The sequence below is a fragment of the Sylvia atricapilla genome, chromosome 3 (genome assembly GCF_009819655.1).
Source record: "Sylvia atricapilla isolate bSylAtr1 chromosome 3, bSylAtr1.pri, whole genome shotgun sequence".
Classification (NCBI taxonomy): Eukaryota; Metazoa; Chordata; class Aves; order Passeriformes; family Sylviidae; genus Sylvia; species Sylvia atricapilla.
The window spans coordinates 29326155-29338755 of record NC_089142.1 but is presented as its reverse complement, the minus strand read 5'-3'; the positions used below and the strand labels follow the sequence as shown (position 1 = coordinate 29338755).

General features: G+C 38.1%; 1 protein-coding gene across 8 annotated transcripts in view; it reads right to left on the bottom strand.

The window, feature by feature from the left end:
• Positions 1–108: 108 nt before the first annotated feature.
• SMAP1 (small ArfGAP 1) overlaps positions 109–12601 on the bottom strand; it is a 93107-nt gene continuing 80614 nt past the window's right edge. For all 8 annotated transcript variants that reach the window (XM_066315008.1, XM_066315013.1, XM_066315012.1 and 5 more), the window contains 3 exons: positions 4430–4598; positions 3463–3794; positions 109–1093 (listed from right to left, as the gene is read on the bottom strand). In XM_066315008.1, the coding sequence (XP_066171105.1) occupies positions 959–1093; positions 3463–3794; positions 4430–4598 (636 nt within the window). In that variant the 3' untranslated portion in view covers positions 109–958. The remainder of the gene's footprint in view (positions 1094–3462; positions 3795–4429; positions 4599–12601) is intronic.

Here is a 12601-nt window from a genome sequence, read left to right as displayed (position 1 = left end):
TGGTCTAAATATCTGTATAAATGGATCCTCCAAACTGAACATGTTTTACTTCATTAAAAGTAGCGGTCAAATAGGTCATACAATAATGAAATAAAAAACTCACAATCATTTACGGATTTATCCTTTTAATATAGGGAAATAACATTTTATCATTACGAGGCACCATAAAATGTAAACACAATCACTGTCATAAACCTGGATCTCTCTGCAAGACAAAATATATCTGTTCACACTGAGTTACCTTGAATGCATATTGTGCTGTCAGTTCTCAGTTTAACACTGTGCGCCTGTCTCCCGAGCTGGGTCGGAGACTTTACCACAGGAAACTCAAATGCATCAAATGCTCATCTTTAAAAGAATAAACTACTGATTTGTAGAATGACAGTAACATCCAGGTTTATCTTTCTTTCAATAACCACATTCCTTGTTATGCACACCATAACAACATCACAGTGAAATGTATGATGAAACAAAATTTGTTTGATACACTAGAAAACATTGCTCAGTGATACATTTACATTCTATTTATATAATGATTAAACATTTGTTCATACAGTACCTTCTACAGGATTACTGGGTAATTCTGGGGGGGTTGGGGTTCATGTTTTTGGATATTACTAACATGATAGCTACATCCCTTATATGCAAACATTTGATCTAGAATTTTGAGGGAAAAAATCAGTATGTGGTTAAGCAGCTTCTTAATATGGTCTATGAAATCATATGCATTGTATGAAAATGCTTCCAATGATGTATAAATATATTGTTGATCTGCTTTTCACTACATCGAATTTAAATCAATATAGACCACAACACGGTCAGTCAGTTATATTCTTAATCTGAACAGCTGGGGAAAAAGAAAAAGAATATATATGTACATGGAAGGAACAGCAAAAGTAAATGTATTTGAACAAGGAATGTTAGGTGGCTGTTCTGGGAAAGATTTCTATTGCAACTTTCATTTCCACAGTTGTGTGCTGAGAGTCTGGCCAGAGGAGCTTCCAGTCCATCCTGCGGCTGTGCTGGGGGGCTGGCCAAAGCCCATCACGTTGCTGGAACTGCTGAGGTTCATTCCAGCCATTTGCTGATTCATCTGCAAAGCACACACACACACACACACACACACACACACAGGAGCCTGGTTAGCACTGGCACTGAAACACAGCAAGCTGCTAGCCAAAAACAGTCCTGCCTCCAACCAGCCACCCAGTTACACGTACATTTCCCTAAAAATATTTTTCAATAAATAAAAATACCGACTCCATCTAAGTTTCTAAGCTTTTTCTCACACTACCAGCTTTTGTAGAGCCCTTCAACCACCAATATACATCAGCTGATGGGCTGCAGCATTTGGTGTATGTGTCACATGAGAATTGACAACATGTGAAAGAGGCGGCCAGTGTGGCTGGTTGGTAAAAGTTTGCTTTCACTGTCTGAAAGCTAACGAACAAAATTGTAGCAACTGCAGCAAAGAAAGACCAAAGCCAGTAATAGTCTTGTCTGCACTTGCAGCTCCAGATTTTTTTTTCTAGCAACATTTCTCTGAAGACTTCATAATCTTGACTACACCAGTTTTTACAGAAATTGTCCATTTAGGTGACAATCAACAAAAAATGATGTGGATTTATAAACTTGGGTATTATCTAACCATCATTGCTAAAGAATCTCAAGATACTGTAATTTCTTAAAAACGAGTAAATTAATCCATGTGAATTTCCTTAAAAACGAGTAAATTAATCCACATGAAATTAAATTCACATGGATTTAACATCTAGTTAAAGGTGGAAAGAATTAAAAATTCAGCACATTCACTTCAGGACTGTTGCAAAATTATTTATAGTCTTTACAAATATCTAGTCACTGTAATTTTAAGTGCTCAATGTCAAAATGAGTTTGAGAGCAAAAGAGCATTTGGAGCAATTAATAATTAGAGCAATGAATAGAGCTGTTGGACGAGTAACATTTGATTCAACTTAAAGGCAGCACTAGGTAAGACTCAAAGCTCATTTAAACATGAGCAAAGAATACCAGGTTGCAAAATGAAACTGAAACATTGAAAATATACTTAAAAACTGAAAATTATTTAAAATTAAAAATTTACTTGAAACTGCAAACTAGTATTTCAAGGTAAAATTAAGTTCTGTGTGCTTTCACACAGAACTGTGTATCTGCAGAAAACAAGCCACCACTGAATCTGGAAATAAAAAAAAGCTGATGAAAACATGCTTTACCCAGTGATTCATCTCTTCTGGAGTAAAATTCTTAAGCAGTAGACTATATAAAACACATTAGTCTGGTAAAGCAAGCTCTCCCCCTTTCAGCTAGAGTCAGAGTTCTGCAGACTGTAAAATGTCATCACACTGACATCTGATGTGTAAGGGGTACAGGAACATGTGAAGAACTTGTTCTAGGAGCCAACTTTTAACATGTAATTGATAAGAGGCAAGATTTTAATTTCAAAGCTGATATGGGTCTTTTTAAAGCTAGATACCTTGGAAATGACTGCCACCAGTATATCTACAGATTTTTTTGATCTGACATTTTGAAATTCTCACCTTTAAGAATTATTTTTCAAAGCAGAATGACAGCCTGTATTTTCAAACAGGGGCTGTTTTATCCATGTAGCAAATGCTGTTTACCTTCAAAAATGTTTACACAGTAATACAGAGCACAACAGTAGAAATTTGTATCATCCCAATTAAGTCAGTCACTAAGATTCTCCTGCTGCATTACTAAGTACACAGCATGGAATTATTGTTTCGTTATCATAACGCAAACAATAGTATGAAAAAAATAGTTGCTATCATCCATGCTGAACTCTAAGGGAGTAATTTTGGTCTGATCCCTCTGCCTCACTCTGTCCCAATAAACACTCAAATACCCAATTTCAAGATGTTTCCTTGGAAAATGTACATATACAGCACTACATGTACATTAACCCTTCTAGAGAACTTTTAAAACATGTTTAAAAAATAGGATGGAAATTCTACAAATAAATAACAGATGCACCTAAGCAAATTATCTACAGGAAAATGTTAAGAGCACAAAGCATTTAGCACGCCACCAAAACATCCTGAAATCTGTGAATGAAGGCATTAATTGGTAATGGCTATCCTCAAGCAGTTAAATTCCACTTTTAGCTATAAGGCTGTGTTTACATTTCAGAACTTTATAAATCTAGCTGAGCTAAGTTTTTTACCTGGCTGGCTCTGATGACAAGATGAGAAGAGCTATGGAAGCAGAGAACTAAGTTTGGTCTACCTTGGAAAAATTATTCTCTGCTTTCGTAGTAATCTTTCATTGAAATATTCACTGGTTTGTTAACATGTACCTCTGAGCAGTTCACAGTCCAGAAGTCTTTAACTTGGCTGCAACTGACCTTACTCCTATAGTCACACATTTTGTATCTGAAAAGCATCATCCTTCCTAAAGCACTCTTGTCTGGGAATGGCCAGTCTTTACCTGAGAGAGGTTCCATTGAGCTTGTTGGTTTTGTTGCAATCCATACTTGTTTTGTGATGGTGTGACCATCTGTCCCACCATTCCACCTTGAGGTCCAACGACAGTTTGAGGAAGTCCCATCACACCAGTTGGTGCAGTACCAGTAAATCCATTGGGCATTCCCACTCCTACCATCACACCTGTGCTTTGTCCCATGACTGGCACTGATTGTCCCATCATGTTTCCCATCATCCCAGTTGCTGCTGGCACAGGAACTCCCATGGCTGGAAAGCCTTGAAAGTGAGTTGATGGTTGTGTGGTAAATGGCATAGAAGACGACCCCATGAACATACCTGTACCAGAGAAGAGAAGATTTCAGCAGAAGTGTCTTGTGATTTTCCTCCCCCATCCCATAAGTCAGAAGTGCAGCAAAATAATTGTAAGGATAACTTTGTCCATCTGTATGTCAGTGCTGCCAACTTAGCTTCTGGTAAAAGCAAAAAATTGCTTTAAAACTCTCAAAGGAAAGGGACTCACCACAAGATTAACTGCCAAGAAATGTTTGGAATTCCTGTGGTGAACCAGAATCTTTCAACTGCTGTACTGGAGGTCTTTGTGTTCACACAAACACAGCTAAACCAAAGCTCTGATAGTTCTGTAGGGATCTTGACAGCCTTCTGGCTGCACACTGGTCTCAGAAGCTCACTGATGAATTACATGGCAGAAGCAGACTTCACAAATCTTTCAGTAAATTGTACACTTGATAATTTGAACAGTTATAAATAAATTAAAATCCCATATATGTTTTTCCTCGGCATCCATATTACATTTCAGTAATTCTTCTCAGTTTTATAAAAAGCTGAGAATAAAACCCTTCCTTTGAATATAGTTAGCAGGTATCCAACCTCAGCTTTATACTTGTTGAAGAAAACTTTTCTAGATAAAGATTAAAATAGGACTCCACAGAAACCTTCCCAACATTATTTACCCGGAGCATTTTGCTGCTGCATTGTTCCTGTGCCATACAGTGATAAAATGGAGTCTTTGGAGAGTTGTTTCTTCGCTGACTCTTCGGATTTTATTGTTTGCTCAGTAAATAGATCAAGATCCCCGGCTGCTCCAGACAAGGTAGCAGCTGCTGGTTTAGTGGAAGTGCTCTGGGAAATAAAAGACAAGACAGACTACTGAAAGAAACCAGCAAAAGATGATGTTAAATATTTACTGTATGGCCTTGCCCCTCAACTTAATAAAACCTCATTAATTTACAGAAACTAAATTTAAGTGAATGAGAATTTAAAAGTATGTGGTATGACTAAACACAGAAAGAAGCAGTGCAGGCATTATGGAAAGATCATCAGACCAGATGGAGGTTACAAAACGAAGAAAACTAAATCCTCAGCCAGCCTCAGGGTGTACACATACAGATTATTCATTCCTGTTGCTTCTACATTTTTCATCAGTGAGAAGCATAAATCAAGAACTAGAGTTAAATTATGAAAAATAATTAGGAAATCAATAAGGAGATTAAAATTCACATCTCATTAATCCTCTCATAGGCAGAATAGATTAGAGAAGAGCTAAAACAAAAGATCAGGCGCTTTGAAATGTATCTTTGGAGAAAAGGCAAAATTTAGGTTATTTACCAAAATTTCTAAAATACACTTTATAGTTGGCTTAGAGTTCTTTAAGCACATTTCACTTATTGAGAAAGCATGATTATCTAAAACTTACAGCAATCTACAACTGAGAAACTAAAATACAGGGAGGCTGGCAGGCTTTGTACTGTTCTTGCAATAGAATGTTTTGTAAACAAATTACATCCAGGTGTCTCTCAGTGCTGTTACATTGCTGCTCATACCCATACAGTTCCATATGGGGGCTTTCTCAGGGAACGAGGCAACACATACATTCTTGTTATATTCCTTAAAAGACACAACTCACCCTGTTACCAGTGGGAACTTTTAATGCAAATCAACTGCATGCACAGTGAAACAGAGCCAGGACTGCAAATCATACTTAAACTATGGCCTTATTTTAGTCCAGCTAAATGATCCCCAACTGCTCAGCATACACCTGCTGCACCCACAGCTTGCGTGAGTTTCAACTGTTTTCCACACTGAACGAAATTCTTTGGAATACCACTGTCAATGAATTCAACATGTAACCAGGTCTGTTTATTGAGATCCCACACCCAAATTTATCAGATAGACAACAGGACACCACAAAATACACAGATATGGATCACCCCTATAACACTCCTTGAACTATCTCCTATCTGCTGCTTTTGTTGGTGTGCTGCTGACTTAAGCCCTGAAGAGTTCACTACGGTCACACTGGATTTGTTACAAACACCACAATACCAATCCTTAATATGCAGCTTCAAAAACCACATGAAGTGTGTGACTTCTGATGTGCTAAAACCTCTAGCATAAGGCACTGTCATAGATTAGGGGACAAAAAAACCCAACAAACCACAGAACAATTCTGTTACCAGCTAAATTGACCAGAAACCAGCAAGAGAAGTGAGTGCATATTCACATAGTTGACGGTGAAAAATTTCCAAAACTGCTGTAGAAAGGGAAGAGAAAAAACCAAAAAATGGACACTTTCTGGAAAGTGAAAAATCTGCATTTATACTACAGACAATTTGGGCCAAAGTCAGTAGGACGTAGGGGGCAACCAAGAGTGGGGTGACAGCACTACAGAGGGAAAGCAAACAGAAAAAGACCTGTGAAACCTGTCTGGCCAGTGTACAATTAAATTATCAATTTCTTTCCATAGATACTAAAAATGTTTCTCCCTCTTCCTTTTCACAATAACTTCTGATTGCAAAGCAAATCAATTTTTATATAAGTGGGTAGTTAGAAGCCCTCTCTATTTGAAACAATTCTTTATCAGTGGGACATAACCAGTCTCTAAAAACACCAGATATAACAGTCCATTCAGGTAAAAGCCCATCCTGAGCAGCAGTACTTGTTTTCCTGTGCATACACCCAGGCAGGCCCATGACTGAACTGTTCCCTGCTGACACGATCTCCCGTGGTGCCCGCCCAGGACAGCTCCTGTGCAACAGCCGTGCATGGCCGCAGGGAGGAGGACACAGGAGCAGTGCAAGTGGGGACTTCCCCTCTGCTGCCTGCAGGCAGCAAGGAAGGGGTTTGCTTTCCTCTAGAAGGCAGAGCTGGAAACATGAAGGTCTGATCATGTTATGTTTACAACCTAAGATTAAACGTTCCTTTAATGTCTCTTCATTCAGTTTGGTTTTGGAAGATCCTCAAAGGAGCCAAAGCACCGGACAAGCACTCCCTGAAGTGTTCATCAGCTGAATAAATGGAAGGTAATGCAAAATACATGGCAAGAAAACAGCAAGTGGCATCCAAGTTAAAAAACAACCAACGCTGACATGATTTTTGTATCTCTAACATTGTCATGCTACCCAAGACCTCTGTAAAAACACACCTGGTATTCATATAATCATTTTCCTACACACAGTACTCTCAGACAGTCATTATGTTAAACCTAAATGCTCATCAGGTGCTTAAGGATCATACTGATAAGGAGTTTCATGATATTAGTGCAAGAGAATTTTTCCTACAAACTGAAAGAGAGGTGGTAACAGAGGAAAAGAAAAAGGGAAGTGGACAGTGAGACGTGGAGTTGAGAGAAGGACTGCAGGAGACGAAAAAGCACATGTGCACTTTCCTGCTACCTGCACGTCTCCGGCTGTTAGCTAGGAAAGCAGAGGATGGCCTGTAGAAAAGCCAGGCTTCTACTGTTTTCCATTTGTGGAAAATGGAAATATGGCTATTTATCACACAACACAACATTTTCAATTTCTCTCTCCTGACTGGAAGAGCTACCTGCAGACAGAATACACAGCCTAGCACATAATTATTCTTATGTAAGCAATGTACTAAGTATTTTAAAGTCTTAAATTCTTATTAAGGTCTTAAATTCTGCATACAATGCTTACTCTTTTTATCTTTGCATTGTAAATAGACTTGATGTTTATTTCAATTCTTCCTGGTTTTGATTTTGCAAATTTCATTTTTAGACATCTACCCAGTTCCATTAAAAATAATCAACTGTTATTTCCTGGTAATAACTGATGAGGAAATGAGCACTCAACTATATTCAGTTCACAGAGAAAAACACTAAGAAATCTCATTTGTCCTCTTTCTTTTAGGCATTATCAGCAACATCTAAAAAAGTCAGAATAAGATTTCTATCACTTTCTCAGACCATATCCAAGAATATAATTAACCTTACAATAAATTAAAAATTCAATTTTATTTTTTGATGCATATCCAGTACTCACGACAAGCAATAAGCCTTTTCTCTGCAATCATCCTTGTTCAGGCTTGAAAATATTTATTTTCTCTGCAGTCCCATTACTAACTCCTTCTTCAGATTTCCCTTCTCTAAAACTCAAAATAAATTTCTGTTTCTCTAGACTCTGTTCAGCTGACTCCTTCTGATTCTGGAGTATGATGCCAGCTCTTTCACTGTGCTGCACCTAAGGCATTTAAAGTACCTTTAATATAGTAGTCAATTACTATTTAATAGTAAATATAAGGAGACCATAATCATGGGTTCATAAATGGTTTGGGTTGAAGAACCATTAAAAATCATTACATACGAAGAGACCTTAAAAATCATCAAGTTCAAACCCCCTGACATGGGCAGGTCACCTTTCACCAGATCAGGTTGCTCAGAGTCCTGTCCAGTCTGGCCTTGAACACTGCCAAAGATGGGGGAATCCACAACTTCTCTGGGCCATCTGTTTCAGAGTCTCACCACCCAAACAGTAAAGAACTTATTCTTAGTATTTAATCTAAATCTACCCTTGTTCAGTTGGAAGCCATTTTCCCTTGTCCTGTCATTAGACTCCCTGAAAAAAAAGTCCTTCCCAGTCTTTCCTGTAGTTCGCCTTCAAATACTGAAAGGTCACTGTAAGGTGTATCCAGAGCCTTCTCTCTTCTCCAGGTTGAACAACCCCAACTGTCTCAGCTTCACTTCACAGGATCAGTGCTCCATCCCTATGAGCATCTTTGTGGCCCCCTCTGGACCTGCTCCAACAGGTCCACATCCTTCCTATGTTGGGAGCCCCAGAGCTGGATGCAGCACTGCAGGTGGGGATCTCATGAGAGTGGACCAGAGTCAGGGAACCCACCTCCCTTGACCCGCAGGTCAAACTTCTCCTGATGCAGCCCAGGATACTGTTGGGTTTCCAGGCTGAAAGTGCACTTTGCTAGCTCACACGCAGACCTGCATCCATCAGCACCCCCAAGTTCTTCTGTGCAGGGCTGCTCTCAACCCACTTATTGCCCAGCCTATAGGCACTGGAGCAACAGAATTGTTCTAACTCCATTTGAAGGAATGAAAGTTTTGCTTTCGCATACCTGAAAATACAGACAGGGTAAAATAAATATGAACAGAAGCTATAAACATTTCAACTGATTATACTGGAATAAGACTAAATAGCTCTCCAGTAAGACACTGCTTAAATAATACTCATGATAAAGCAAACTTCTGAAACAACACATTTTTACATAAGATCTGAGGACTTTGACACATTAACATCACCAAAACTGATTAATAAGTTGAAGTTTGTCTGCCAATCTATGGCAACCATACTAGGTACACACACCTGACCTCAGGGAAAAATGAGTATTTATGAACATCTCTTTATCTAAAATATGCCACCAAAGTTTTTCAGATATGAATCATTGAAAAACATATTCCATTTCTATGAAAATATGCTTTTGTAGCCACTGAACTGATTCTCAGCTCCCAATACAGCACAATTCAAATCAGACCCACACAGACACACACGTACACACAAAATCCAAAAAAGTTTAAACTGACTGGATTTTAGTATCCTCCTTGGAGAAAGACTTATATTTAATATTTCACTGTATTAATACTTCCAAACTTCCAATACTCCCCTTCTCTTCCTTTCTACAAATTTCACTGAAGAATGAAGATCACACTTTTGCTGGAAGACATATCATACAAAATTTGAAATTAACATCTGGCTAAAACAATTTAGGAAGTTGTTTTACCTATAGGTAAAAATGATAGACCTTTGCTCAGTTCCTATACAATATTTGGCAGCAAACCCTATTCTAACACCTACAATTTAGCTATGTCCACTTCACTTGAAAAAACATGATTAAACATATGAAATGTTCTTCTTTCCTTTCTGTGCCCATGAATAATGCATAATTTATTGCACATGCCTTTTATCTAGTTCTACTGTAGGAGGTGCTTAAGGCTACTCTTCTTAAACCCCCTTGAGTCTGCTATTAGGCAAAGTTCTATTAAAAAAAACCTACTCTGCCACATATTGTTCTTTACCAGTCCTTTACATATTCAGCAGTTTACATTAGCATCCAGCTATACAGAACAGTGGGAAGAAACATTTCAAATGTTTCTGAAAACTGTGAAAAGACATACATCTGAAAACAGAGTCTAAGTGCTTATGGTCATCAATGCTCAAGTAACATTTGAAAAAGGAGAAACAAATGCTTTTGTCTTCACTTGAAAAACATGTCTTGTCTATGACAATGGACATAAATCCTAGGTTTTGCAGACATCATGATGTTTCAGTCTCATAATAAAACATTCAAGCAGACATTTCTGTGCTCCACAGTGCCATAAAACAGAGTTTAAATGCTGTCTTTCAGGTTAAAATGAAAAAGAAAAGCAATCTTGTGAAAACTCAAGGGCCATACAGATCAGTTTGAGGAGCACCAATAAATTCCCTTCTTTTTCAGAAGAAAAGCTTGCAAATCCCACTGTGGCACCTCAGACACGTCTACAACGCAGAACATAGTAGTAAATATCTTAGTGAGAAAGCAAGCCACACAATTTCACATTTAATCCCCTTCTTCTACTTAACTTTTTAAATTTTCAATACATTCTGTTAATAGATATTTGAACAAGTTCAAGTTAAGGTTTGGCCATGGACTTCTACTTTAAATTTTCCAATTTCAAGCATAGGAACTGAATGTTAGGGCTACTCAACTGCTGATCTGAATTCATGCCCACTTCCCCATTTACAGTCTTGTACAAAATAATTTCACATTATAATAACACCTCTTATTTACTTCAAGAAATTTAAACAGACCAAGTCCTTAAACCCTCTCATAATAAGGCACCCTGTATTCTCCTAACTCTTCTCTGAATCCCATACAACTTTTATCCATGTTGCAAGGTGAAATATCTTACAAAATACTCATAGCACTGCCAGATGAGAGGCAACTCCTGCCCAGCCTCAGTTCCCAGACCACCATCCTGAAACAGAATGCATGCAAGGTCTTGATAATCCTGAAGAAAAACGGATTAATATTCTCTTTGCCCCACTTTAGCAAGTAACCCACGTAATCACCATCAGAAAACTGTCTTCTGCTACCTACCCATGTTCCTGTTTCTTATCTGTAGAGATTATCTGATTACACTTCATTTTCTTTGAGATTACTGATTAAAAATGGAAGATAATCAAGAATTAAATCTTGCAATACACCATAAGGATCGTGTGCTTGATAAAAAAATTGCTTGCTGAGAGTTCTGTTTGTTCTTCCTGATTACAGAACTCAGAAGAAAGAAAAATGTCACTACAAATCTGGACAGGTTAGTTTACAGCAAGTGAATACATTCATGCTTTCTAGTATATAAACAAGGTGATACTCACCAGATATTGAGAATAGTGTTGTCCTTTCTACCACTGTTTAATCAATTTAGTAAGTACCATACTTAGTCTAGGAACTAGCACGAAGATGAACAATATGTCAAAATATTCCTCTTATAAGAAGTCCAGTGACCAAATCTTTATTATAGAAATGCATTTAAAATGTTATATATACATATAATTCAGTATGCTTTACCAACTACTCCATTATTTAACCCATCACTAATCATCATCACCTAGGGTATCACCTTTCACCTTGCACTTTTTCACTCTTAAATATTTAGCCTTCTTTTGGATTTCCTGCATTCTACAGCTAAATAATTCTTTAACCAGCAGATCACATCATATGTCCATGGAACAGAAATAAAAGGAGGCTTTTCTCTTCTTTCTCGGGCGGCTCTTTTCTCCTGGGCATGCAGTAACTACATACAGAAGCTATCACTTACAGCTTCAGAATGGCTGGAAAGGGGGAAAACCAGAATTCAGTGCTACCCATTATGTACAGTACTACCACTGGCCCGTTTATTTTGAGGCCAAGTGAAACCTTCACGATTCTACATTTGAATTTACTCAATCTACACCCAAATGTAATAAATTAAAAACTCAGAGAAGGTAGAAAGGGGTTACTGCTTTTCACATGTAGCTCTACAGGGATCAATTTTGACATAAGACAGTAGAATGGCAGACAACAAGCACTCAAATACTGGTACTTTGACCAAAAACTTCTACAAGAGATAGGAAAATCTACACTGACAATTTCCTCTGCAATTTTAGCTAACATATCCAAATCTAAATGCAAATATACATGTTATTTCACTCACTGTTTATAGGTAGCTCAATGCATGGTGGGAAGTTTGCTCTATCTGTAGCATTATGTTTAATAAAAAATGTGGTTTTAGTCTCTGAAACCCTGTCTAGCATGTTGCACAAAGTCAGCCCTCAGCAGCAAGCAGGGAAAGGGAGAGCAAAGGATAACAAATAAAATCTGTATGCTTTGAGGCACTCAGAACCTCCTTTCATCATTATCCCTTCCATTGTACATCCCATGAAAACTAAAAGATGAAGAGAAACAAGTAGAGATCGCATGTCCCAAAATCATAAATTCAAGAATACACACAATTCCTTCTGGTTCAGCAGAGTGGGACAGAAGGCCCTATACAAAAGTAAGCTTCTAAATGACCTGCCCCAGATGAGGATGTTAGCCCACCACTACTCCAAAATGTCCCCCTCAGAAGCTAGTCTGGGTTAAGGAAACCTGCACATGTCCATCACCAACACCTTGCTCTTTGAGTCAGACAGCTACTTTAGGAGAGCTGCAGCTTCAAGCAGTTTCTTTGTGTGTCTCAAAGCTGCCTTTCCAGCCTACAATAGGCATGGTGTTGGGTTTGCTTCCAAATAGTGGCTATAAGAAAGAGCAGGCCAGGTGCAGTAGTTATGCTACTCTCGCTTGAGGAAAACAAGACACAC